The sequence below is a fragment of the Corvus hawaiiensis genome, chromosome 3, assembly GCF_020740725.1.
Source record: "Corvus hawaiiensis isolate bCorHaw1 chromosome 3, bCorHaw1.pri.cur, whole genome shotgun sequence".
Classification (NCBI taxonomy): domain Eukaryota; kingdom Metazoa; phylum Chordata; class Aves; order Passeriformes; family Corvidae; genus Corvus; species Corvus hawaiiensis.
Window position 1 is genome coordinate 60958239 of NC_063215.1, and position 27624 is coordinate 60985862.

A 27624-nucleotide genomic window follows, 5' to 3' on the forward strand; every position below is an offset into this window, starting at 1 on the left:
ATCCCTAACTACAAAGCTTCTAAAATGTTTAGTCTCCTAGCTTGACAAACAAGTCCAAGAATGTAGGGAAAACGCACTAGGAATACAGAAATTGTAAAAAGGTATAACAGGGGTATAAAAGAAAAGGCAAAAAAATCTTCATGGCATCAAAGGTGCCAGCAGTTGCAGACTTGAAGTAAGAGGGCTGTTTTTTTCTTGTTTTTATTCTTACAGGTTCCACGGTCCTCAGAGCACAAAGGCTTCTTCTGGAGGATATGTTAAACTGGTAAGTGCATCCAAACTTGTCCCTGTTCATACAGGTGATTCTATCATCACTATCAGGCACTTCTCTTCAGCTTCTCTCCTTGCTGTGGTGAGAGCTGAAATTGCCTTTAATGATTTGCAGAAAGGTGTAAGCACCTCGAGTAGCTCCTTGGGTTTTCCAGGACAGCACAGTAAGTGCAAGAGAGAAGAGCTGCAAAACACAGATACTCAATATTGATTTCAGAAAGTCCTAAATGCCTACCTCTGCCTGTCTCCCAGCTAAGGTTGGGATGAAGTTAAGGGATAATCTGTCTTCACAGCTGTTCAAGATGGGGGGGAAACAGCTTCGAGACACAGCAATTTACAGAGCAGAGCAATGTCCCACCCTTCCTTACCAGGCAGAGCCATTCCTAGAGATAAGCAAATAACTGGAAGAAATCTGTACTTGCACCAGCCAGGCAGGAGACTCTGGCAGCCTGCAAGTATTTATCACCCTCTGTAGATCTGAAAGGCAAATGCAGTGTGGGTAAGAAGCTTATCACATTCCTGCAAAGTCACTGGAGCTGCCAACCGCTGAGTTTGGAAGTGGTTTTTGACAACAGCTGCAGTACCTGAGGAGTACCGATCTCCATATGGCAAGTGCTGTGCTCTTGCCCCAGGTATGACTCACACCGATTGCATATCAAAGGCAGGGCCAAGATAGGCTCAGCAGAGACATTAACAACGATCTGCATCTACAGACTTTCACACCTTTGGCGCATAAATCACTCCCCTCAGCACTGGTTGGGGCACCTACTAGTAGTAACACCCATCATCCTCACTCTCTCATTCCAACTCCCCTGCTGCAGAGAGGGACACCTTTCATTAGACCAGGTTGCTCAGAGCTCCATAAACACTTCCTGAGTTGAGCATGCACAATTTCTCTAGGAAACCCATTTCAGTGTCTCTAAACCTACTCTCTCCTAACTTTGAAGCCATTGCCACTTATCCTGTCACTACCTACACTATAGCTCAAGAAGCAGGACCTACAGCTCCATCGTCCTAGTCTGCTATTTACTTACCAACAGGGGAAAAAACCACCCCAGATAATTCCACAAAATTATTAGTCTATTTCTCAAAAGTTCGCCTTTCTTTACTGTGGGATCATGAATATTTTACTGACAGTGAGCTAGTTCTGCAACAGCAGCATAAGTTCAGCCAATAGAAAAATTTCCATTGAAATGAAAAGGAAGTGTTGGCACTTTTGACACTATTGGCAATTACTGCTAAGAGCCTTTAGGTAAAGCTGCAAGAATACAGCATGACAATTGATTCAGTACATTTTACACAAACCCAGGAGGACTTGCACTTTGTTAAATCAACAACTTTAAGAAGCACATACTAGAAAACCTGCAAAGAGAGCGTGAGAAACAATGTTTTAGGACGATAAACAGGAAGGCCAGATTTGGCAACCAAGTTGTTGAGAATAGTCGTTTATTTTCACATTTACAAGACAAATATGAATAATATTTACAAATATATACAAATATTAAAATTAGCTTATGATTTCAAAAAAAAGTCAAAGTATTTTTTAGCAGTATAGCCAACATACAGTACTTTTTTTTTTAAACTTGGGAAAGGTTCAAGGAAAGCTGCACTTTCTGAAAGAAATGAAGGAAGAGCAATTTAAGATTCACAGAAGAGAAACCATCAGAGAAAATGGTATTATGAATGTCGACATTTTAAAATCAAAGGCAAAGCTCTGAAAAATCATAAAATCTAGTCTCCCTCATATTTTCACATTAAAAGGGGCTTCACTCACCTCACTTGACAGCACTAGAAATGCTTTTAAAACCCTTCTGAACAGGATGATTAAATGGTACAGAGGAATAACAGAATTAACCATTTTTATTAATATGGAATAGCAGAAAGCCTTCTCTTTTGTGGATGATTAAAAATAACTTATACGGGCCATTTGCCAATTTGTATTGGGAGGGATGGATCACAATCTCCTTAGATTCTGTTTGCTTTTCTTAGTCCCAGGAAGCGGCCCTGCCGTAGAGTTGTGTTTCACGGGTTTGCTGCTCACACAGTCACTGGAGCTGTGGTAGCTGCACATGCACTTGGTGCAAAAGTCAAAGCCACAACTTTCACGATTGCACGTTGCTCTTTGGAGGTAGGAATCATACTTGGCAGGTGAGCCACAGCGATGGCAAGCTTTAAGGCTTTCAGTGTTTTTCAAGTTCCTGGCAGCCTGTTGGAAAAAGCATACACAGAAAATCATGAGCAGAGGGTAAATACACTCTCCAAATACTTCCTGATATTATCTAAGTGCCACAAAACATACTATAACTTCTCCTAATATGGAGGGATAAATTAAAAATTTAGCCTAATTTTTGTTGCATCAAATTCTGATGAAGACTGAACAGGAATAATCAGTCTATAATTGCAAGTATTTTGTACTGGAATAGAGGCAGCCAATTTTGTATTCTTAAAATTCAAAAGTTAAAGGACAGGATAAATCAAAAGCAGTAAGAAAAACAGCCTTCCCGAATCTTCCAAACCTCATGATGTAGTTGTGTATAGACATATAACAAGAATAAAGTTTTAGACTGCTACTAAACAGTTGTACTTTTACATTCCTAGTGCTACAAAGTCCTATAATAATAATATTAATCTTGATCATATTTTCCAATGACTTTTTATCTTCTTCTCTTATTCCACCAATTTGCAGAATAAGACTTTTGAGCTTCAGCATGAAACCTTTTTCTAGTTGGGAAAATCATTTGCTTATTAACAGGCAATAACTTCCATCAAGCATTTTTAAAAGTCTTACAAGATATAGGTGCAGGTCTACATTGCAAGTATGTGGAAAAAAAAGACAGCTTAAGAAAAATAACAAGGTGAAGGGAAACAGGATGTTAGCAGTTATTGACAACTCCAAGTGTGTTACACACTATAAATATGTAGCTTAAAAAGTCATTTGAATGCCAGATAATTAGTTGGCAAAAAACCCCATAAAATGACTAAAAGAAATACACATTGCTTATTTTTCTAAAGATTGGAACTAAGAACTATTAAATCTTTGGTCCTTTTTTTTTTTAATTGTCCCTCAGTTTTGAAGTAAAATTGACAGTTTTTGTGATATTACTTGTCTGAAAAACATGTGATTCATTATAAACCCATGGAAATGAACAGGGAATGACTAAACTTTTTCATATCTGACCAAGACAAAATTTAAGCCAAAAAAAAAAACCACTAAGTGAAATGCCTAAGAAAGAAAGAAAAAAAAAAAAGGATGTAGAACATCCCAGTATATAATATTCTCTACTTAGCTTCTGACATTGTCTTAAAATAGGTGCGCTAAGCAAAATTTGGCAGCCATGCTAATAATTACAAGCACTTGAAATTGGTGATACTACTTTCAAAAATATGCTTTACAAGGTGTTTGTTTTCCAGAAAACATGTGAGAAATTAAAAATTAATGGAAATCACCAGTTACCTCAGAAAACTCCGTGAGCCTGCTGTGATTCTTAGATGCTTTGGACCTGGTGCTTTTTTTGTTGGAGTTTTTTGGTGGGGCTGCTTTCTGAATGGAAGCTAAGGACACTCTGTAGAGAACATACTCTCTTGTTGCAGCATGCTCTGGTGCCTTAGTGACATTCTGATGAAAAGAAAAACAGAAGACTTTAATTTGAGAAGAGAACTTACCTGATACTGTGTTTTTTGTTTAACAGAAGTCAACAAGTAATTTTTGATCCTTCCTCCAGGTTTCCAATAATAAAGCATCACACCAAGGAGTGCTACTGATTTTACCATAACCTTCAGAGTCACTTCTGTTATAAATGCATAGAACAGCTCCCTAGTTTCTGGTTCAAAACCAACCATCTTGTATTATGTAATCCTACTTTCATATTAACACAATTATTTAGGCAGAGCATATAACCTATTAATCACAATTTTTCAAAGCAAATATCAGTACTTCCCATTCTTTATGGTGAACAGGAGTGCTTAAAGCTTTCTTTGTGAAAAATAAACTCCACCCACCAAGTTTCCAGTTTAAGCTAAACAAAAAAGCATACAACAGAATGGAAGAAATCAAACTTTGTGGGATGAATATTCAGTGGTGTACAAATGTTTCACCCTAACAGTACTGTAAAATACTACATAAAACCCAAACTGGTTGACAACCTCACCCTGTGGCAGATCCTAAGCCTGTGTTTGTTGTCTGTCTCTCTCAAAAAGGAAAAACACTCCTAGTGTTTTAAGGGTCCTGACTTGATAAAATGCAAGGCTAGTGTGAATGGATCCAGAATTTTTATTTCATAGGACAAAGAGGCATTAGGAATAGCTCATAGTGCAAAAAACTTTTCAGTTTTCCATAGCAGGCATGGTGGACTTCAGCGACTACTGCTATAAACAGAGAACCTGATTCACAGAGCCAGCTGAGTGGTTTATCTCTGTCTCTCTCCCTTCTGGATCAGTGGGGAATGCTGAAGCAACCAAGCCTCTGCTGGGAGTCTCTAGGGCTGTGCTGGCAGTGACTCTCTCCTTCCTGCCTTCCTCTGTAACACAGGACATGTGAAAGCTCTTAAGAATATCTGCATGTCTCCTTGGGTCACCTTCTCAGTCAACCTTCCTTGGGGTCCCCAAAGTCACTGATGTAACTAGCAATACTTGAGACAGGGCATCCCAACAGGACAAACTCAGACACTCCAGTGACAGTTTTCAATCTAAGAAACTCTTCTGTGATCTCTTAAGGCTAGGAGGAGACCTGAAATAGCAGAAAGCCACTGAGGGTTCAGTGCAGAAACTTACAGAAAGGTTTTTCACAGCTCTGCTATATATTTGGAAAATCCATTTATCTTCTTGTAGAATCTTCTGCCATGTTGTGCTGACTTTGGCAAAACTGCAACGACAGTACAAACATATCAGTTGCCTCCTAGAAAAGGGATTTATTTACGAGCAAGAATAACTGTAATCTCTTTCTTTTTCTATGTAAAGATAGAATATGTTCACAGGTGTAGTCTTTAATTTGCTTTCTAGGGAAAAGACATTCTCCCTATGTATTGCGGCTTACATTGCCTGTTCATGTTTTAATATATTAACACACAATACTAAACATTGAGTAAATGTCACAAGACCCATATATAAAACATTAAGGCATTGGATTAGGTTTTTTTCCTTTCCCTGTGAAATACAATGACATCAATATACTTACTTTACTAAATCCATCTCACTGAGATGCCTTAAAATATTTGCTAAGATATGCTTCAGGTTCTTCTGGAAGAGTTCAGCAAGAATATCTATTCTATCTAGCCCCATTTTCTTTCCAATTAAGTTACAAAGTTCAATTTTTCCCTTGGAAACAATTCTGTCTACAGCAGCCCAAGACTTAAGATTTCTTTTGCCACTTTTTTTCAAAGTTGAGCAAATCACTTCTTCATAATGGGTTACTGGCAATAGTGTCTTCTTTGAAAACTGTTCTTCATTTTGGTTCTTCATGAGACAATGTTTTGGTGTGCCACAGAGATTCCCAGCCAAAGGTAAACTATCCTCATGTTCTATTGCATCAGCATATGGAGTACTTAACATAGAGGAATAACCGCTGTCCTCATGAAGTTTACTGCTTTCCATTGCCTCCATTTCACAGATACATTCATCAAGTCTCTGGGTTATTTGGTTGTTTTCTTTGTTATGTATGGGTCTTTCTCCATCTTCAAGATCTAGACTTCTGGTGGCTGCATGGTATGAGTCACTAAGGAGTATTTTCTGATGTTCTTCTGCACAGCTTTTACAAAAGCCTCCCTCATAATTCAAAGGGCAGGATTTTTCCAGCCTTGTTTTCTCCACAGCACATCTCAATGGTGTAAACCCAGCATGAAGAGACACACAATCACAATCACGCTTCATTTTGCAAGAGCGGTTAAGGTTTGATTTCATTTTGTTTTTTGTATCCTGCAAGAAACAACAAGGCAGTATTAAAACGCAGCATAAACTAGATCACAAATTCTTTTTCTTATAAAGACTCTACCATGCTTCCCTTCTGCATTATGAATTTTATGCTTTTATCTAACTCACCCTCTAGTGTCTAAAATACAACTAGTGGAACTAAGGATTTGAATGGCCACTGATTAAATCTATGTAAGATCTTCTCAAAAAAACAAGAGTTTTGTGCTGCATATAACTAGGGCAAGAAAACTGACTGGGTGATTTACTTGGTCACCATTTCACCAGCATAGATGAGACACACCAGTGCTTCCACTTCCTTCCCTAAAGGTAGCAACATAGTCAAGACACTTGAGGTCCCTGAAAGGGACACCAGTGGCAGAGGGTCCATGAGTGACCGTAGGCCTGTGCAGGCCAGAGAAGCCTGAAGTTTGCATCCAAGACCAGAGGCAATGCTGCTGCTGCAGCCAGATATCTGGCATTTTTGAAAAGGGAGGAGGCTGGGTGGCACAGGAAAGACTTGAGTGCTCGCATGTGTATGCAAATTATCCTTAAACAATGGTCAGAGTGAAATAAAGGTTACTTACAAGCATGATTTCAAGAGGGTGGGAGGTCAATAGATATCATAGGGAAATCGAGCTTTTCTTGCCCTGTTTCATTCCCCTCCCCCGCGAAATACGGTGCTATCTATATTAACAATTGCGGGGGGATGGGCGAGGGCTGGAGGGGAGAAGGAGGCCATCTCTCCCCTGCTAAATCTAAGGGGAAAGTAAATTTTAACATACTTTGCAAACCGTAGGAAATAGAAGATTCCCCATTTGAGTAAGAATTTTAAAGGATTTAAGCACTTTCCAGCAGTTCTGGAAAGAGGCATGAGAAAAATGTATTCCATTAAAGATTTAGAGACAAAGTTCCTTCTTTGTACCTACGTTTGATAGGAGAAAGGAGCAAATAGGCTTTTGGTTTTGTATCGTGTGAGTTGGGGGAAAAATAAAAGCCTTTCCTAAGCCTCCTCCTCCCCTTCCCAGCTTCCTTGCGAACGAGCAGAGAAGCTTTTGGGCTGAAATCCTGATGAATTGGAAAATCCCCCCATCACGTTTCGGTGCACCAGGGCCTGCCCCGACCCCCGGAGGAGCGGGCTCAGCCGCGGGCCCCCGCGGCGCTGTCAGGCTACTCCCGCCCAGGGCTCAAGATGGCCCGGGTCGGTGCAGGTATACCAGGTCCCGGCTCCGCCGTGCCCCACGGCCCCGGGAACTTCACCCCGCGCCTTCGAAAGTCTCCCCTTTCCCCTGCACTGGAGGATTCCCCCTCAAATGGTGGTGGCGGGGCGGGCAGGAGCGCGCCGAGGGGATGCCCTTCCGACGGCGTGGCCCGGCGGGCGGGAGAAGCGCGGCGCGGCGCCTCCCGCCCGCAGCTGCCCGCCGGCGGGAGCCGAGCTGCGATCCCCATCCCGGCCCGGCCCGGCCCCGCCAGTGCGCCGAGCAGCCGGGACCACCCCACACGTGGCTCGTTGGCGGGATCCAGACGCTCCCTGGCCACCCTTGCGCCGCCACCCCGTCCCGTCCCGCCAGCGGGATAGCTGCGGGGCTAGGCTGGGGAGAGCGCTGGGACCGGGCGGCCGCCAGGACCCCCCGTGCCCAGCCCGTCTGGTCCCGCCGCAGCGCCGCTAGCACCCCACAGTCCCGCCACCACGCACGCCAGCAGCTCCCGCCACCCCAGCCGAAGAGCCTTAACCGCGCTGCCTTCACCGCGGAGCCCGCTGTCCCCGAGCCGGCCCGACCGCAGAGCCCTGGCCGTGGAGCCCCGCAGCGGCTCCCGGCGGAGCTCGCCGCCCACCCCGCGCTCACCTGCAGGGCTGCGCCGGCGCCGCCGCGGGCAGTGAGTGCGCGGCCGCTCTCGCCCGGCGCTTTTTAAAAACTTTAAATTTGGTATCCAAAAACGCGCCGGCCAATGGCGAGGCGGCGGCGAGCGGGACGCGGCCAATGGCAGGCGGGCAGGAGGCGGGGGCCAATCCCGGGCGCGGCGGGCGGAGCCGGCCCGTCCCCCGCTTTCCCTCCTCGGCCGCAGGGAGGGACGCGAGCGGCGCGGCCGCGGCTCCCGCGCGGCGGCCGCTCCCGCCCGCCCCTTCCTCCCGCCCTCCTGCCCCACACCGCTCTTGGTCCCCAAGGAACCAGCGGCTGCTGCGTCCCGGCACTGACACGCGCCTAAGCACAGCCTGGCGCCCAGCTGCATCTGCGTCTGCTTTTTTAAACGGACGCGCCCGGGATGTTCCCATCACCCTGGCACGCTCCGAACGTGCAAAGCTCCTCTACCGGGGGAAGATTCTCTCCTACACTGGAGATATTCAAGAACCGCCTGGATGCAATCCTGTGCCATGTGCTCTAGGATGACTAGGCTTAAGCAGGGAGGTTGGACTGGATGACCCACGGTGGTCCCTTCCAACCTCACCGTTCTGTAATTCGAGTCTGGCGGTGGATTTGGGCTCTTTCCCATAAAAGAATTGTATTTATTTTATATGACCAACGCTACCAGCAGTTGCAGAGTGAGCAGGAGCATTACTGGGAGCTAGGCTGACTGGACACCAGTGCAGGGATCCCTGCCACTGCTGGAAAGGCAATCTGCTCACAGCTCAAGGAGGCTGCGTTTGCAGAGACAAAATCCCTTGTGTTAAAATTCATACAAAGCAAGCACAGGACTTCAAGTCTTTACACAGTAAAGCTTGCCATGACAGGCCAAGGAGGACAGTGAAGTCCCCCTTTGTACAGCACTGCCAGATGATGGGTTTGGAATACTTCTGGCTTCCTGCCAGAACCACATGATGTCTGGTTTTTCTCATACTGATCAGAGCCTGGCCACTTGCAAGGCAACAACACATTTAGTGTTTGTTCAAGAGCCAGATGAGAATAGGGAGGCAGGATCTGGCCAGACAGGCTACAAGCTGGAACATCAGGGAAGGTCTAGGGTGACAAAGACCTAAACAGTTATCTAAGTTTCATGCAGTAGTCCAGTGTGTAGGTCCAATCAATGGCCCTTATTTGTTTGGAGGAATATGAAGCTGAAGCAAGAAAGAACAGCAAACTCCATCTATCACTTGGTGTAAGAGGGCCTTGGTTAAAGTCAAGTCAGTAGGACTGTCACAAGTACTCTCTATTTACAATACTGATCTAGTAAGAACGAAGACTTCAGCCCTAGTTTCTGCTCCAATCAGTATCTAATTATTTTACACAAAAAATGAGTCAATGTTTCTTTTTACTTTTTTGTGGGCCAGTTGGGAGTTGTAAAACTGCTAGTAAATGCAGACCGAGGTCTCATGCTTACCAACAGGAAATATGTATGCCTCATCTTGTGCACACTCCATCTGAAGTTAACGTATGCATCTTAAATTAAAAGATTTGGAACTCAGTCATAGTTACCATGCAGTGTTTACTAGAAAAAAAAGCTGATAAAGGTATCGAATGTTTAAAGACCCTGTTAAATAAATAGACAAAACCAAAGATGCCAGTCATAGCATGTAACCTTCAGAAAATCAATGACTTGGACAGTCAAAACCATAAAGGAGAAACTGAAGTCAAGTGGATACTAAAATATCAGGTGAACAATATTGTAACAATTCTTTTCATTTTTGACTCAGGAACACAAACATTCATTCCAAAACCAATTCATATGATTCATCGCTTGGCATCCATGGCTTTTTTTTCTGGAACAAGGGATACTCTTAAACTTGTTTTGTATTTATAAATAAGGGCCAGAAGGCCTTGAAAACATGACAGAGATACACTTTGACTCCCTCTCCCATGATACATATAAGTGATTAATAAATATGCAGATAGGTAGAGTGGGGTCATTTATTTATCACTTTTTTCCAATCACTCAAACAAAATAGGATTTTTTTTCTTCTCTCAAGTAAGCTATTTCACACTGATGTGTGATGGTTAAGCTACAGTTTAAATGAAAACTGGAACTAGAAATAACTCCTTTTTTAATGTATGCATACCTTTTGAGAGTGGTGTATCAGTATCTTCTCCGTGGAAAAAGTTAACTGCTGTTACTTCTGGTGCAGTCAAATTTACTTTTCAAAAGGACTGCTGCAGCAATAATGTCTTATATGAAGATAATAAAGTCTTTTGCTCAGCAAGTAAGAAAACTGTTTAGTAGTCATGAGGAAACAAGTTGTGATGTTTTTCATGACCTGAAAAGAAGCTCCATTTTCTGGGTGGTGCTCTGAGAAACTTCTTTGCAGACCAAGGTCTGCATCTGTTGCAATGGCCTGAGAAAGAACAATGTTCAGGAGGAATTCTTTTTTTCATTTTCTGAAATAATTTCCAGTAGAGATTCATAATCAGCATACTCTCTCAGAGTTTGTATCATTTCATCTAGCATTTCTTCCCCTAGCATGAAAGACTCAACATGATGCACTGATCTGCTTATTCTGTGGTCTGTAATCCGGTCCTGTGGAAAGTTGTATGTTCTGATCTTCTCTGATCTTCCTTTAGTCCCAATCTATTGAAGAAGAAGAATCAGTTTATCACCATCATCTTACAAAAATGATGAAATACTGATGAAGCATATAAAGCAAAAGGTTTCTCTTCCTCCCATGACTACACAAAATTTGTTAGTTACATAGTACTCAGATCACTTCAACAGCTGCAGTAATTGTTCTCAAACATGTAAAAGAACAATTTTACTGCATCTTTTTCTAATTCTATTCTGGTTCTTCATGCTGCAATCCAGTTTGTTTCACTGGATCTCTAGGACTTACATACCACCATAATTTTAAGTCTGGCTAATACATGACCTTTATTGCTGAAGTAAAATGTAATGTTGCTGTTTAGAGAGCTTGGGGAGTTCACAAATTTTGCTCTCCAGAGTGGCCTAGTGGAAGGCATCCCTTCCCATGGTAGGAGGGTTGAAGCTAGATTATTTTTAAGGTCCCTACCAACCCAAACCATTCTATGATTCTATGACTTTTTTTTGCCTCATGTAAGTCCTTCCTGGGCTCCTGTTGCTCTATATTTCCATTTACTACTTGCTGTTCAACAAAGGGGTTACCCTAAAAACACATGCTTGTACAGATTTATATCACAACTAAATTAAACTTACTTGAATCTTTCGAGCACTGTTTCTCTTTTTGGTTTCTTCTTCTAGTTTGGCGTTGTATAGTTTAGCACATAGCATTTGCATAGCCTTCTCTTTGTTTCTAATTTGGGATCTTTCTTGCTGACACTCAGACACAATCCCTGTCAAAAATATCATGACATTTAGCACTTCAGATTAGCACATACTAAAAGAGTTCTGCAATTTCTGTAAGATTTTTATTATGTTACATTAGGCTGTTACATTTGGACTGGGAATGTAAAAGTCCAGGTTTATTAATGAGTAATAATACATTTTGGGAGAGAAGTGTAGGCTGAGTTGTACAGGTGTTTTAAGCCATAAGACAAGAAATTTAATTCAGTGGAAATTTAATTCACCTGGGCAACAGATAGATAATGAAATAAAAGATATGTGATGTGATCTGACTAATAAAAGACACCTTGAATACTTGTAAATTTTGGCCACAGTTCCAGGAAAAGTAGGACTTAAGCAACAGTAAAACACATGAGATAGTGAGTGCATAGAATATGATCAGAATATAAAAAAGGCAGCACTGTTTTATTTAAAAAAATAAAAGGGTGTGCTTTCTCATCCCAAAACACACAAAACCAACAGCCCAAAAAAAGGAGTGGGGAGAAGAAATACAGCACAAGCTAAGTAGTTATTTGGATTTATTAAGTAGCTCTGGTAATATTAGAGGATGATTTTATAAGATTACATAGTATTACTTTATGAAAGACTTGTTTATTAATAACATTTTGGATTGTGGGGAAGGTTTATAAAAAGATTTTGGATGAGAAAAATAGAAGTAGTAACAGGAGAGTTTTAAGGGAAGAGAGATCAGAGAAATGAAGAAGGGAAAGGTGGAACAGGAAGAAGTCAGGAGATAATGTGAGGTATGAACTCCCCTATTAACCATGTATAACTGCAAAAAAATTGCAATACACTTTAAGATTTCTCTAAGACACCCTAATAACTGCCTTCAGCAAAAACTAAGGTCAGTTGCTGGCTTTAGTTTGTTGTGTTTTTATCCAAACATGCAGGCAATCCAAAACGTTTTTAATCCAGAGTAACTTTTTGTCACCATATAGTCAACAGAATTTTATCCTCTCCACTGCTTACCTTCTGCTTTACTAAGGTGGTGCAAAAAGTGCTGAATGGATTAATGTTTTAAACAAATACAAAGAAACGGGTGGCAAAAATGTGGATACATGAAGATAAAAAGCACTTGGGATTACCCTGAGGCTGTAAAGCCTGAGCAATGTTTGTAGTAGAGAAGAGGAAAAGTTAAAATGCAACGAAAGTCAAGAAGGCTGTTGTGGATTGCTCAAAGGGAAGTAAAAGGCTTGGGAATGGCAATAAAAAGCCCCCATAGGACAGCTAAAATCAGGTAGTGTTTGGGGGTGTATCTTATCCCTGCTATGTTTCCTAACCTGAGCCAGAGGGATGGGCCTCCTAATTATGTGTGTCATCTATGGGAAAGGAGCCAGCAGACAAATGGGAGCTGTCATCCTGAGTAGACTCTGCAATTAAAAAGTAATGTCTTAATATAGAAATAGTGCAATCTCTCTTTTGGAGACTAGTCAAGAAAATGCAAATCATTAGATTTCAACTTACTCCATTTTTCAGTGTCATTTTCATTATTTGAAAACTTAAATATAACTTTTTGATAGAAACTGATCTGGATGCTTTTAGAGTGTCATGTTTAATAGCAAAATGGATAGCTTAACTACTGAAGCCAGTAGTCTTCACTGTTAAAAATTGGACTGGGCACAAGATGGTGCATTTAAAGTAGTATGAATAGACATGAAAACTACATAAAACCTCTGCTCTACTGTTGCCCAGGTTTGAAAATAAAGCCGTTGTTTCAAAGGAAATCCTGACAACAGTTTTGGAATGTAGATCTTGTACAACAGAAAAAATGAAGCAGAACCTGTTGGAATGTGAACTATCCGTACAGCACTATCTGTGGTATTGACGTGCTGGCCTCCAGCTCCACTAGCTCGCTTTGTTTCTATCCGTAGATCTTTTGGACTAATTTGCAGCCTCATCTGTCATGGGAGACAGAAAAAAAGAAAAAAAGTATTTTATTGTGCTCTTTCTAGACAGGTATCAAATATGCACAGTCAGTTTACTTTAGAAGGCACATTCATGCAAGAGCAAACCTCTGAACGTTTATGAGTTGTAGTTCACATAAACAAATCTTGGTAATCAGATTGGAATGCATCACGATGCAACCCCAGAAATCAGCCAAATAATAACTTAATGGCATAACCATCCCATAGCACTAATTTCTCCCTCTTATGAGAGATCTGCATCCTCTTCTAGAGGAGTTAACCAGTATTTGAGCTTGATCAGATGGTTTTTAAATAAAACAGAAGATATTCCCTTTTCTGGCTCTGTGGTGGAGCAAAAGTCTCTGTGAGGAAGGAGCAAGACAATTTCAAGGAAGTACAGGAGTGAGTGACATCTCTGACAACCTGCTAGGTTAACATGAAACTAAGATCAAAACAAAGCTTTAATTCTTAGTCTATTGGTTTTAATCAAGCAAATATAGCAAGATCGAATTATTACCCATACACTTTAGAACAGGCAAGTGAGGCCACTACAAAAATGGGAAAGACGAAGTGCTAAAAGAAGTAATCTATGAGCCTGGTAAAATGATTCAGTCTTCTGTTACTTTGCAGAAAATGTAGTTTTCCACAAAACACACAAGACAGTCACAGTGAATTTTCAAGTCATAGTCAAATAAACTGTCGGTGACTTTCTTGAAATTAGCATCATGAGAAAAGACAGAAATTCTTTATTTCATCCCTGTGATAAAAATAATAAACAAATATGACCTACTTTAAATTTAAGATTAAAATAGTCATTTAGTGAGAATAACAAAAGAGGCAGAAAACACTTGGTATCAAACACTGCTCCTGGTAATGTCTGTTATACTAAAAGATAAATGTTACCTCAGTAGGTTGGGGTAATATAGCAACAGTCATTGTGCTGGTGTGAATGCGTCCTTGTTTTTCAGTCTTTGGTACCCGCTGAACTCGATGCACTCCTCCTTCAAACTTCATGTATTTGTAAGCCTCAGCACCTGCTATACTGGCTACTGCATGTCTTAGGCCACCTTAAACACAGAAGAGAAACAGCTGCAAAACCTTTAAGAAGAACTGTTGGTACTATGCTGCTATACTTCAAACAGTGTATTTACACATCACTGGCATCTGTTTTTTAAAATGATGAATTTACCATTCATCATTTTTGGGCAAAATTACACCAAAAATGCAAGGACAATCCTAAAGCCATTTGCTCACATTCTATCTCAAAAAGGAAAGGACTGTCCAATTATTTTATATAGAGTCCAATTTAATTTTTTATATATGTAAAAAATTTGTCTATGAACAATGTACATACATGTACACATAAAATCATAAAACACAATAGAACTCTAATACCAGTAGTTAGTCCACATAAAGATCAAATTTTGAAAGGCACTTTCAGAAACATAATTTTTTTTATTGTTAGTTTAGAACCTTATCACTCAATGGGAAAAATACCCCAGCTCTGTATAACTGAGTACTTTTCGTACTCTTCTTATTATCCATTTTCCTCTATGCATCTACTCGTGTCACATTTGCCTTTTAATTTAGTTTTACTCTTTTGCTTTCCTTGAGTGAACAGAACACCAGCTCCTGCACCTCTTACCAATACCTCCAGCAAAACACTTGGCAGCAACATCCTACAAGCATCGAACAGTTTGGAACTTGGAAGTCAAGGCCAAAGCAATCATGACTTCGGGATAGAGTTTGTTGCTCTACTAGTTTATGACATTCTTGCTCTTCCTTGCTTACTGGTGTGCAGTGTAATGAAGGATCAGAGAAGTGATGGCACTTTAAATGAATATAATTTTTCACCCTTTTTTTTTTTTTTAATGCAGCCCAATTCCCAGATCCCATTCTCTGCACAGTGGATGGTGTGCCAAGGGAATGACTGAAGAAGACACAAGTGGCCTTGAAAAAGTATTGTTTTTCAAGTCTTGCAATAAGAAACCAGAGCTGAGGAAAAGAAGCGGCACATACTTCTCAGAAATACTGGTTAAGGCTATCTCTCAGACTAAGGAACTCAGCCATACGGACAAGACAGCAGCTTTTTAAAAAAGGAAAATAAAGACAACATGAAATCTGAAAATGCCCTGCAGAACAGGAAAAAGTCATCAGCCAGAACACAGGCCAGGTTTTTTTCCTCCATGGACAAGGTTCACAAATGTTTTTATTCTACAGAAATGTAATGTTCACTCATAACTTTACTAAAATATATTTTGTATTACAGTCATGTTTGTGAAAGATAGGAAGAGGCAGTTTGGCTTTCTCTTTCACATCATTTTTGTCCTTCTGCTTTTAAAGTTTGTAGTGATGTGTATGCCTATAGTGCTTAGCATATGATGACCAAGAAACTGGTTCAAATGACAGGTATTTTAGATCATACTGCTTCAAACTGACTATTACCAACACAGGTTTATTATGAACTGCAGCTAAATCTAATGAAATCTTGATGATTTTTTTTTTTACCCTGGCAGACATGTTGTAGGCCTGTCAAATATAGTTAGCTCTTGATAACTGTGTTTGCCCCTTTCATATAAAATGTCCCACTCTATCCTGAAATCTGATTTACTCAGAACAAGGGTATAAGTTTGCACTAATTTTTTACGTGGGATCTTATACCCATATTGGGGAAAAGTCCCACACCTGTGTCTCTGCCTGACACTACAGGGTGAGAAGCAGTGGATAAATAATGACATGTGAGTTTGTGCTTTAACATGTGTTCTGAATCTTCAACATGCTATTTTTACACAGTGGCATCCCTTGGGGTAGGTCAATAAAGTCATCTAAGAGTTGACTATAACTGATTAACTGATTTTTTATTGCAGCTTTATTTAACATTCACCTTGTTCACACATGCTCACCTCCAGATTTCAAATTCAGGAGTTCTCTGAAATAAAGCAGTTTGACCTTTCAAGATAGGACTTTGCTTTTGCTCATGCAACCAATAAAAATGGAACATGGGTAGGATGTAACAGCCTACTGTAACCAGCATCCTTAGCCCCACTCTTACTCAGTGCAGCACAGACACTTTGAACCCGAGGGTTCAAACATCCATTTCATTGGCCGTGTCACATATAGAGCCCCTACCTCCCAATTTATTTCCAGCATCTGTTTCAATAATATGTGATTATGCAAAATCAAAAAATACACTGCATGAGGCTGACAAAAGCTAGGGCTGCCTTTATTTTTCCTAAGATTTACATCCTATATGTTAATTTTGGAACACAGACAAGCCCTCAGCAAAACAGATTTTAAATATACATATTTAAACATATAGGCATTAAAAAAACCTAGCCCTTTCAAAGAGAAAATATGGATGGATATATACTAGGTTAATATATTACTTCAGTTTCCCATTTAAGGCATTAATGAGAATATCTCTGAGGATGTGGGCTCCTTGTCCAAGGACTGAGCTTTTACCAAAAGGGTAGCCAAGCCCAACTCCCTTTTTCTTCTAATCACGGGACTGTAAGCTGAGTCAGACCTGACTTACAGCTATCCCAGAACAGGGCTTTTAAGCCAAATCAGGGGACTAATCCAGTTAGCATGGTGGCCTCAAAACTGCTAGAGCTGAGAAAAAAGAAACATACAGCTGGCTAGAAGGTAAGCCAGGCCTTGCTTAAGCTGACTGAAACTGTGCTCTGTAGGTGAAGTGCATGTGACTGCTGGGGTTTACCTGATCCAAGTCTTGCCTTAATGGAAAGGGCAACTCTCCTCTCCCCCTAGTATGTGAAAAAAAGAAGACTCAGACATTTCCTCTTTTCTGTTTACAGAAATCTAACCTGTACAATGTTCATTCCGTTTACTTTAAAAAAAGTAAGTAAACAGATTTCTGCTGGCTTTGAAGGCTGAACTGGTTCAGCTCCTCACAAAGTATTTGCCTGGTCATGAATAGAGATGGACATGACTGCTCTTTCAGCAACAAGATGCACTGTAACACGAAGTTTCTCATCCCTGCCTCCACTCAAACTGTAAAAACAGTTTACTTGGCAAAGGACCTCTTGACCATACAAGAAATTTATTAATATTAACAAATCTAGGTAATAGAAAATAAAGAATTCAAGTGTCATAAAATTTTAAAAGAAGTATATTAATTGAATCATCAGCAGCCACACCAGAAGGGAGTCTGAGTTCATGTTCATCAACTTGAAATAAAATACTTGCTAAGAACTCTAAAGAAAGTTATTCGAACATTTTACATATATAACACTTTTTAAAATCAAGTTCTAATAAAGATTTTAACAGCTGTTACAGATGAGCTATAGCCAAACATCTCATTTCCTTATTTTATAAATGAGATAATATTACATATAAATTTAAGATGTTTTAGATTAAACTCCAAGAATTACTTTAATAAAACTGATTCCTTTCTGCTAATAGAGCCACAATAATAGACAGATCTTCTATCTTTCACCAAACTAATCTGTAGACACTAAAACATTAGGTAACTAAGAAGAACAGTGTAGTCAAGTAAAGTTTACGTAATCTTTATCTCTAAAAAAAAAAAAAGCTAAACCAACATATCTGCATCACTTTCTAAATTTCCTTCTGCCAAGCGCTTGTCTTTCAATAGTTTTAAAATGTAGAAATGAAATTATTGAAAGACAAGTTTTCTTTGTAGCACTTTAGTATTTTAATAGTATTTCGGAAATGGTTTCATTCCCAAACACAGAAGCTGAGGAAAACTGTACTCAGACATTCAAACAATATTCCACTTCTAAAATTAAGATAGTGCAAATTAGTTTCCTTAGGAAGATTATGTCATATGAACGAGTGTTTCAACTTGAATTAAGGAGTTACAGTATTTTCATTACTGACCTATTTCACTGGGAAAGTACTCTAATACTTCAAATTTCCACTTTTTATAAGCAGCATATCGTTGATACATATCAAATATCTCTGAGGTGAACAGCATGGCTTCCTGCCCTCCAACTCCGGCAGTTACTTCCAAGACAAGATCACTCTCATCTGTTTCTTCTGAAGGAATCAAAAGCAACGCTATCTGTGAATACAAAAGCACCCAGCTAAGACTCCTCTCTGGCACTGCTATCCACACCTGAAACAGTATAAAACACCAGACAAGTCTGTAACTGATCTAGGCTGTGCTCTCCTGCCCTGAGGACAGGCTTCAACCAGGCAGAGGTGTGTAAGGGTGATGCTCCATTGCAGGAAGGCTCCCTGTGTCTGTTCACAGTCACAGGAGCTACACAGGCCTCTCTCTCGAGAGCCATAGAACTTCACAGAAGTTTTTAATCCATCAGGAGCACTGTGAGGATAAACCACAGGACACATGCCTGCTCTTGCAAGACAACTGAATATCTTCTTTCTAATCAGATTTCTCTTTAATTCCATCTCAACTGCAGAGCTAAGAAGGTATGGATGTTCAGGAGCACAGTCCTTCAAGAACAACTCAAATGTATTATTATTTTATTTATTTTAAAAAGAAAAGCCTGATCTGCAGAAGAAAGATACATCAAAACCGAAAAAACTGTATCAAAATTTTGCTTGCTGGATCAAAACTCTGGATGATTTGCAAATGCTTTCATATCCTCGTCTTTTACTAGCATTAGGTGATGGTTCTTTCCACAGACGATGACTTCTTTTGGCAGAATCATAAATACTTACAAAAAATACTTATAAGGTGACTGTTGTACTCTTGTCTGAGGAATAAACAATGTGACTATAGCAGTTTTTACTTCAACAGTAGTATTAAGTTAAAACAGTCTGTTTACATAATGATCTTTTTTTTTTTTCTGTTAAATAACATACATACTCTGTAAAATTGATATAAAGTAGCAGCCTAAAGTAGTTACATAGTATTAAATTTTTTCAAAACCATTGGTGAGTGATACTATGTAAGCTTAACATTTCCAAGGGCTAAAGAGCTTGACATCCATAAAGGTACACCCAGACAAGACAAACTATAGCACCTACTTAAAAAGATACTTTGATTGAAAAGTTTTCAGGTACAAATAGGCACTTGCTTACAGGATGTCTTTATAGCACCTGATTTTTTCATTTTCCATATCTAACAGACACTATTTGAGCAGTATAACTAGCACAGAGGGGAGGAGAAGAGGAATTTATCACATACATCTTGGCAAGACTCATAGAATGGTTTGGGTTCAAAGGGGCCTTAAATATCACCTAGTTCCAACACCCCCAAGAAGACAATCTGGCTTTGTTAATTTAAGAATGGCAAGCAAACAGAGGCTTTATAAAGGTATCTAACCTGTTGTTTCAGTTCAGCTATCTCTTCTTCACAGGAAGCAATTTCTGTTTCTGCAAGCTTCCGGAAATCTTCGTTCTCATCTGGAATATTTAAGTATGGTTAATCCTCAGACTTTTATCAGTGCCATTCTGACAAAACCTTCTGAAAAAATAACCACATGAAGAACTTACTCTACCAAAGAAAAAAACCAACCCAAAATCAAACTACCACACAAACCCACCCCCCCAACACACTAAACCTGTCAGAAAATCAAATTACTAATATGATCTATAAAGATGATACTAAGTACATATGAAGTGTTTTCTAATCCTGTGCAGATATAAGACATGAGAAAAATCTGAAATAAAAGAAGTTCTGCCTAAACATCAGAAAACAAAATCCGAGCCAATGATAAAAAATGATTACTGTGCTGGTGGTCAAACAGTGGCACACATTGCACAGATTTGTTGTGAATTTCCATCCTTGGAGATACTCAAAACCCAACTGAGCGAAGCCCTGAGCAACTTGTGGGTGTCCCTGCTTGAGCAGGAAGGTGGACTGGTCCTTCCCACACCAGCCATTCCATGGCTCTAAGAAACTACTTTCTGTATTTAAGTGTGGCAGGAACATCAGGGATTTAAAGAGCACAGCGGCTCCACATCCGGCACTCTTTGTTAAAACGACTAATACCCCTATCATTGTATGCTGAAATCTGAATACTACAGCTCTAGGCAACATTTAATCATCTCACGAATGTTTACCGATCCCAAAGTACTCCTTTTCTACATTTTGGTTTTCTAACTGCTATCAAAATGAAGTTTGATTCAGGGTAAAAAAATATTCCATCATTTGGCAGAACTAAAAGTGTGCAGCTACTGACACAACACAAAGTCAAATACAAAGAGAGAGCAGATTCAGGTGCTGACGTCTGTGACTGCCAAAACGAAGACAGGCAGGCGGGCTGGTCTGTCTTGGCAGCAAGGGAAAGACGGATTAAAAAAACCACCACCAAAACTTTAGAAGTTTTCTATCCCCGATTAGTTATCTTTGTCTTGTATGAAACAGGCGCTCTTCCAGTATCAGCACTTCCCATGCCGGCGGAAGTACTTTCCCCACTCACTCGTGCCCTTGCCCTGTGCTCGGGCCGTCTCTGTGCCTCCGGAAGGCCCGCGGGGCCCGCCCCGGGCTCCCCCGACTGACACGCGCGTGGCCGTCGCCCCCCACACCCGGGGACGCGCGCGGCGCCACGCGCCGGCCTGCGCCCGCCCCCCCGGGGCCGCTCCCCCAATCGCGTCGGCGTATGCAAATGAACCGGCCTCTGCCCGCCCTCCCCCTCAGCACCGCCCCCGGTGACGTCACGCACGCAAGACAACCGCGCCGCGCGCCCCGCGCCGCACCTTGCGCCAGCTCCCGCGTGTCGCGCAGCTCTCGCTCCTTGTCGCGCAGCCGCCTCACGCGCGCCGCCAGCTGCGGCGCCGCCCCGCCCTCGCCCCGCGCGCGCGCCTCCAGCAGCCGGCGCAGGGAGGGCGCGGCGAACAGCTCCTCCAGGCCGGGCCGCGCGCTCAGCCCGCGCCGCGGCGGGAGCGGCCATCCCACCGGCGCTGCCCGGAGGCTCCGAGCGGGCAGCGCGGCCGCCCGGCAGCCTTGAGCCAGGCGGAGGGCTCGCGAGAGCAGCCGCATGTCCAGCTGCGGCGGTAGCGTGGCCGCCCTCCTGTCGCCCGGGCGTCACTGCCGTGCCGGAGGTGCCCGAGCGCGCTCGGCGCCCTCCCTTCCGGGTTTCCGGAAATTGCCGAAGAGGTTCGGCGGTGGCCTCTTTTGTAGTCGGAAGTTATCGGAGACGGCCGAAGGGGTTCGGTTTCCCTCGGCACGCGGTGGGGCGGGCGGGCTCTGATTGGCCAGCGCTGACGGTGCGGGCTCCGCCTCAAGCCCCCGGCCGGGCGCCCCGAGCGCCCCCTGCAGGCCCCGGAGGGGAGTTTTAGTAATTCTGAACCAAAAAAAAAAAAAAAGGAAATCAAAAAGGCTCAAACCGCTCTAAATCGTCGGTACCCCAAGCTTATAGCAAGACTTCTGAGCAAGAGCCTCGGGGATACTGAGGTTCCTACCGGGGCGCTTTAAAGGCTGCATAGGTGAAAGTGAGGTTGGTGGGAAGTGTGAGCTGGGGCTTTGGATATCCAGGTTACTCTTGCAGACCTTCTCCTCTCCCTCCAGAAGAAATCTTCAGAATTAACGTACACTGAGAAGGAACATGCAAATATTGTGAAAGGATGACCCCACAATGAAAGCAGAGCAACATTAAGCACTTAAAAGAAAATAAATTAATTGTCAGAGGTACAAAAAAGGGCAATTGACAGTGCCTTCACATCAGAGATTAGTGGTGAGACTAAAAGACAACCCATTTACAAAATACAGATCTGAATACAGTCTTTCATATCAAAATTTTAAGTGGGAAGGCAGTGAAGATGCAGCCATTTAGGAACAGTGGTGTGATGTGTGTTGTAGGATGATCTGGGTAAATCCCTCCTGGTATGCAGACCATGAGTGCATATTAACCTTGGTTTAGGTAACACCATTAATGAGATTCTTGGCTAAACCCAAAAGAGTTTGAAGAATATACTTTATTATAAAAAGGTGCAGCTATCCATAAAATTTTATTAGGCAGCATTTTATATTACAATCATTGGAGGAGTCAGTGTTGTGTCCTTGCCTTTCTTCTGTCCTTGTTCATGTCTTACTGGAACTAGGCAATCATATCTTACAACTAAATCATACTGTTGGAATAACAGTAACTTCCTTATGAAACATTAGTAAATTCTTATTTTCACTAATGTAATATCAAAAGCAAGAGTAATTCTTGAAAACCTAAGTAGTTGTGGTAGTCAAAAAAGAAAACTTGGAAGTTTTTTGTTCCGTGATGGAAATCCAGAGGCCAGTGTGAGAATTTGCTATTCAAAATATTAAACATTAAAATTAATGGCTAGATAAAAATGTTTCCCTATGATTTTAAATGCATAATTTTGGATAAGGTGTATTGGCAAAATACAGTGTAGCAATAATTTATAAGTAAAAATCACACTTGAAGACCTTTGTGGAGAATGTACAGTCTGTGTGAATTGTCTGACACTGATAAAAACCCCAGGCCATCACTTATGAAATCTCACCCACCAAAAGCTTCCCTTGCACCCACTATTGTCTGCCCATGAAGCTCCTTGAAGTCTTCTTCCAGAAGCATAAAGGAAAAATTACCAAATGAATGCTTTAACGGACATAATATTTTGATGTTCTGTAACAATGAATGAGAGTCTAACTGCTGTGTGAGCCCAGCTTGTGAAGAGACCTATGGAAAACTCAGGAAATTTAGAGTAAGAAGTAATTTAAGATAAAGCTTTTTTAAAAAAAAGAAAAGAAAGAAAGTAGTCTGAGACTGATGGTCAGCACTTGAATCACCAGAATCATACTCCTGTTTTAAATGAAAAGGGTGGGTTTCTACAGAGTGAGTTCATGGATAAAGGAAGGGGCAAACCTGGCTTTTGGTATAATGTTAAAGTAATATGCAGACCCTATTTCTGTCAAATTTTTGTCCAGCTTTGTTCTTTCATCCCACCAACATCACTTGTACTGCCGGCAGAAGTATTCAGGACATGTTCGAACAGGGCTGATGCTTTGTCACTGCACATGTATTCAGGGAATTGGTGAACAGGACCGGACTTTTGGTGCTGTGTCCAAGTCTCAGGATGTGCTACAGTGCTACTCTTGTGTCTCCTAAAAAAACCCAGCATTATAGGCTGAGAAAAACCCTATTTGGAAGCTGGTAGTTAGACATGGTTCAAATCAACTTGGAGAAGACATTGCAGCTGTCTGTCTATGTGTAACCTTAATTTTTTGCTTTGTTGGATTTGATAAGGACTCAGGCTCTGTTGGATGGGTCAACAATGCCAGGAGAAGGCTCACAGACACAGTGGAAATAGAGGCTTTACTCCTTGTGATGTAGAGAGTAGCTGAAGTTAGAGACTTTCTTGTATCAGCTTTGATTGCTTTTGAATTGGTGGTGTGGAATACTTCTGCTAAATGGCTTTTGCAACCACTTCCTGCATATGAAGTTGTGGGTTCCTGAGTGGGCTCACAGCATGGTCAGTCCAGCAAGCTGCTCTTACTGAAAAAGCCCCCCACCTGATTTTAGGTATTGGCTCCACAGACAAATGTTCCTTGTAATTGAATTTGCTGCCTAGGGAATCAAGTTCGGCATGAGGTGACATCTTAAAGCCTGGCTGTTGAAGGTAGAGTGTAGGTCTCCTTTATTTGCTTGGTTTAGACCACAGCCTAGCAGCACTTCAGCATGCTTTTAATTTAAAAAATAGCTATTGCTAGCTGAAGTCTGGTTTGTGTCCACTTTCTGTCGTCCTGCAAATGGACTGTGGACTCTACAGGTACTCAAGTGAGTTATGGACTGGCTGTGGACCTGGACACACTATGGCCACATTTCCATAGTACCATGCTGTGGCTGTTTAACCTGCAGCCATCTTCCTTTTCTTTTCTTTTTCAAATGTCTTTTCTCCATCAAACCTCTAGTGCCCTTCATACCACATGTGCCTTCAGGCTAATTTGAATGCTCATAATACTGTCTGTATGTTTTGCTTCATCCTGGGTATCCCAAGCTACTTTAAGCTCAGTTACGTGAAAGCCGACTGTAAACAGCTAAGTTGAACACGTGTAACACAATATAGATTCAGCTTCTTTGCAGCCTGAAGGACAGGAGGGTACAGAAGTGCTCTGCTTATTTTTGGCTCTTTGGCATTAGGGTCTATTTGACAGAAATTTTAAACACTTGGCAAAAGTGACAAAAACATAACTCACTTTCTGTAGTGCACTTGCTATATACATTCTCATGAAAAACTGAAATACAAGTTATATACATACTTATTTTATTCCAAGCTATAGAATAAGTGTATTTAGGCAGTTTTTCAAAGTGTATTGTACACTGCATGCACAATAAATCAGTTTAATAGCTTGACTGTTTTACAATTTGTGTTCAAAGAACTGTATGATAGGCAATGAGATCATGTTACACCATGACTTATTGTCCATTTGGACCACATCCATTTTTTGTCATAAAAAAATTTGGGAAACCCAAACCGATAAACAAAATGTATATTAAACATTTTAATATGAGCATTTGCTCCAAGAAAGAAACTTTACATCCTATGTTTAATTTTTAAATCCTTCCCAATAGAGGATTTTAGACAATAAATTTTGAACGTGATTTCATTGCTGTATTACACTGAAGATTGGTGTAATATTTTTCAAAATGATGTCACAGTTTCCAAATACAGATTTTGGAATCTTATGCTAGAAATTAAGGTAATATTTTAGGGCCTGCACATCTAGCTTTATAACTGTCATGAAAGGATGACTTGTCTGTGTTGACAAGAACTTCTACCTGTGTGAAATATCTTATAAAGATAGCTTATGATTAGCAGGTCACCATCAAATAGTAACATTAAGAATATTCAAGTCTACATTTGTCAAGACTTATGCATGCAGTTTTGTCTCTTACACATTGCTTAGATGTGTGCACTAAATGTGTTGTGCCTCAAACACCAACAACTTGAAATTACACTATGTAAATATATACATATATGATGCTGTATATGTTTAGTACCAAGTAAATATAACTAGTCAAATGATACTAGACATATATAGGACCATAGTTAAATTCCAATTAAGAAAAAAGTGAGAAATTTTTTTTCTAACAGAATTTCACAGTAGAAGGAGGCAGTCCTTTCTCACTGAATTTTCCCCCCTCAGGATTTGTAAACATCATAGCTCATATTCTATCAGTATAATAATTGAATATTTTATTCATAATGGTAAGTAGCTAACCAACATGAATAAAGTTGTCATAACACGGTAGCACTTTCAGACAAAACAGGTATTTATTAAAAGAAACATTTATAAATATTTTGTCTTGCATTTTAAACTACATTTTCATAAATAACAATATTTAAAAGTGCTGAATATGGTAGGATAGTCAGCAATGCCACTGTAAACAGATTTGTTTTTTCCACTTTGCAGATTTTTGTTTTAGATCCCATTTTGTCAAACACTACAACAGTTAAAATATTTGCATAGGGAATAGAGAATAGCCCTTTTAATCATCTCCTGAATTCTATATAAATTACAAAACCAAATGAGTTTAAGAAACAGTTTGTTAAATTGTTCATATATATATCCAAAAAAAGCACACAGGTTTCAAGTAAAAAGAATGACTAAAAAAATTCCCCAAACCTGCTATCTGAAGCATGTTCAATAAATTAAGAAAATGAGAGGTAGTAAAACAAAGGGAAAAAAATAAGTCCCAGAAGATAAACTAAGACCTGCATCCTCCCAGTTACTGTGTCCCCGCAGACCTGCCTCAGCAGCAGCAGCTCCCACCAAAGCCGGCACCGGACGCTGCCCGCAGGAAGTAACTGAGTGGTTGGAGCCAACTGTGTTTGGGCCAGATTCCACTCAAGGACACAACTGCCAGACCTTCCAGTCCAATCGAAAGCGATGGGCTTATGCCATCTTCAGTCCTATGTAAGTGAGAAGAACCTTGCCTCTTAAGTCTTAGTATGGTTGTCAGTATTAAATATATATATATATACACACACACACATATATATATATATTTAACAAGTATTCAGAGCGATTTCTTGGTATATCTTAGCAGTTTATGAGGGATGCTAACACTCATTTTGCTTGTATATGATAGGTATGAAAGATGGGGTTTTTTTAAGTTCCAAGTCACTGTCTCTTTAAACATCAAAATGTGTCCTGAAACTGGACAATTTTTGATAAAAAGGCCAAGCAAACACCTATTAAAAACACCATGGCAGCCTAGTGATGGGAGTACTGTGCTGCCTTAGCTCTCATTAAGGGCTCAGTACAGGAATCTTTACCCAGGAAAGATACCCATTGTGTTTCTGTAGGCATTTTGCTTGGGTAAGATCTGTGGGTTTAGAAGCCCTTGAAATTTGGTTTAATATTACTCTCCAAACCCCTTGTTTTCAAGGAGTTATTCAAAATAAATGAGGCTAGAAGCTAAGATAAGTCTTCTTTAACCCGCCACCTCATAAAACATTACTTCATTTAAAAACATTTTTTACCGGATTTAGCTTTCAAAAAAAAAATATCTTACAGAACAGATGCAATTCATCAAAATGTTCTAAAATGCTCTAAAATGCTACATGTAGGCAATCTTTTATTAAATTTCTTTATTCAAAAAACTAAATTATCAAGCTTTTTGTGTTGTTTCTTGTTTCTTTTTTTTTTTTTTCTGAAGTACATAACATTATACAACAGTGTTAGAACTGGATAGCCAGTCTTTAATAAATCAATTACAGTATCTGACATCTGAAATGTACATTGAAATCTTTGTTCTTTTAACAATTAAACAATATCAGCGCATAGATTGTGTCACCCAGAAATGGATCCCTTTAAGTGATTTGTGCTTTTTTTTTTCTTCTTTTATTTTTCTTTTTCTTTGACATTGCAAACTCTGTAATGAAAATGCCACAGTTTTGGCAGTGAACACCCAGAGGAATCCTCCGCTTGATTTATTTTAAATAAACAGTGATAAATAGCTCTTTTTCTCTGTACAGAAATATTGGCTTCAAAAAGTCAGTGTATTGTACTCAGTAGAGCATGTAGAGTAATGCTACACCTTAAAAATTGGCTTTTTAGTTAGTGATATTAAAAAATGCAAGCCTCTTTCTGGTTTGCTGCAATTGTTTCTATGTACCATAGGATTGTATTGCACAAAAAAAAGTTTTTAAATACAGATATAATTTATGTTATTGGATTAAATATTGCAACAACTAAGTGGTAAGTGAAGCAGTTTTACCTTGCACATGCAGTGTGAGGATACACAAGGAGACTGTTCATAAAACTACAAATACATCATTGCAATCTTGACTGCAGTAGGGTGAAAGGAGTGTGAAACAAATGTATTTTGGCAAATCCATTGTTCCCCTCCCACGCCATCTTGAGCAAGAAGGACCTTGGTAAAAATGT

General features: G+C 40.5%; 3 protein-coding genes across 9 annotated transcripts in view; all 3 read right to left on the minus strand.

Annotated features, from left to right (window-relative positions):
- Positions 1 to 1754: 1754 nt before the first annotated feature.
- FBXO5 (F-box protein 5) lies at positions 1755 to 10241 on the minus strand. 3 transcript variants are annotated; one of them, XM_048299081.1, is made up of 5 exons: positions 10166 to 10241; positions 5444 to 6180; positions 5041 to 5131; positions 3725 to 3886; positions 1755 to 2476 (listed from the first exon to the last, which is right to left on the minus strand). In XM_048299081.1, the coding sequence occupies exons 2-5, from the start codon at positions 6163 to 6165 to the stop codon at positions 2225 to 2227; spliced, it is 1227 nt and encodes a 408-aa protein (XP_048155038.1). In that variant the 5' UTR covers positions 6166 to 6180; positions 10166 to 10241; the 3' UTR covers positions 1755 to 2224. The 3 variants fall into 3 exon arrangements, with proteins under 3 accessions (XP_048155038.1, XP_048155037.1, XP_048155039.1); XM_048299080.1 differs by lacking the exon at positions 10166 to 10241 and adding an exon at positions 9490 to 9599; XM_048299082.1 differs by lacking the exon at positions 10166 to 10241 and adding an exon at positions 8019 to 8064.
- On the minus strand, positions 9999 to 21367 carry MTRF1L (mitochondrial translation release factor 1 like). Its single transcript, XM_048299083.1, has 7 exons — positions 20973 to 21367; positions 19597 to 19676; positions 18183 to 18366; positions 14226 to 14389; positions 13199 to 13316; positions 11272 to 11408; positions 9999 to 10671 (listed from the first exon to the last, which is right to left on the minus strand). Exons 1-7 carry the CDS (start codon positions 21253 to 21255, stop codon positions 10456 to 10458), a joined length of 1182 nt encoding a protein of 393 aa, XP_048155040.1. The 5' UTR covers positions 21256 to 21367; the 3' UTR covers positions 9999 to 10455.
- Positions 21368 to 24481: 3114 nt separating this feature from the next.
- RGS17 (regulator of G protein signaling 17) overlaps positions 24482 to 27624 on the minus strand; it is a 73095-nt gene continuing 69952 nt past the window's right edge. For all 5 annotated transcript variants that reach the window (XM_048297893.1, XM_048297890.1, XM_048297886.1 and 2 more), the window contains one exon: positions 24482 to 27610. In XM_048297893.1, the coding sequence (XP_048153850.1) occupies positions 27511 to 27610 (100 nt within the window). In that variant the 3' untranslated portion in view covers positions 24482 to 27510. The remainder of the gene's footprint in view (positions 27611 to 27624) is intronic.

Bases quoted from the DNA above. Each gene is read 5' to 3' on its own strand.
- MTRF1L (XM_048299083.1), bottom strand. From the start codon at position 21,255: ATGCGGCTGCTCTCGCGAGCCCTCCGCCTGGCTCAAGGCTGCCGGGCG. The intron at 19,677-20,972 runs GTGCGGCGCGGG...TAAATATTCCAG, and splicing joins CACGCGGGAGCTGGCGCAAG to ATGAGAACGAAGATTTCCGG. The intron at 14,390-18,182 runs GTCAGTAATGAA...TCTGTGTTTAAG, and splicing joins GTACTTTCCCAGTGAAATAG to GTGGCCTAAGACATGCAGTA.
- FBXO5 (XM_048299080.1), bottom strand. From the start codon at position 9,513: ATGAGGCATACATATTTCCTGTTG. The intron at 3,887-5,040 runs GTAAGTTTCTGC...TCTTTTCATCAG, and splicing joins GAGCTGTGAAAAACCTTTCT to AATGTCACTAAGGCACCAGA. The intron at 2,477-3,724 runs GTAACTGGTGAT...TTTTTCCAACAG, and splicing joins GGCTCACGGAGTTTTCTGAG to GCTGCCAGGAACTTGAAAAA.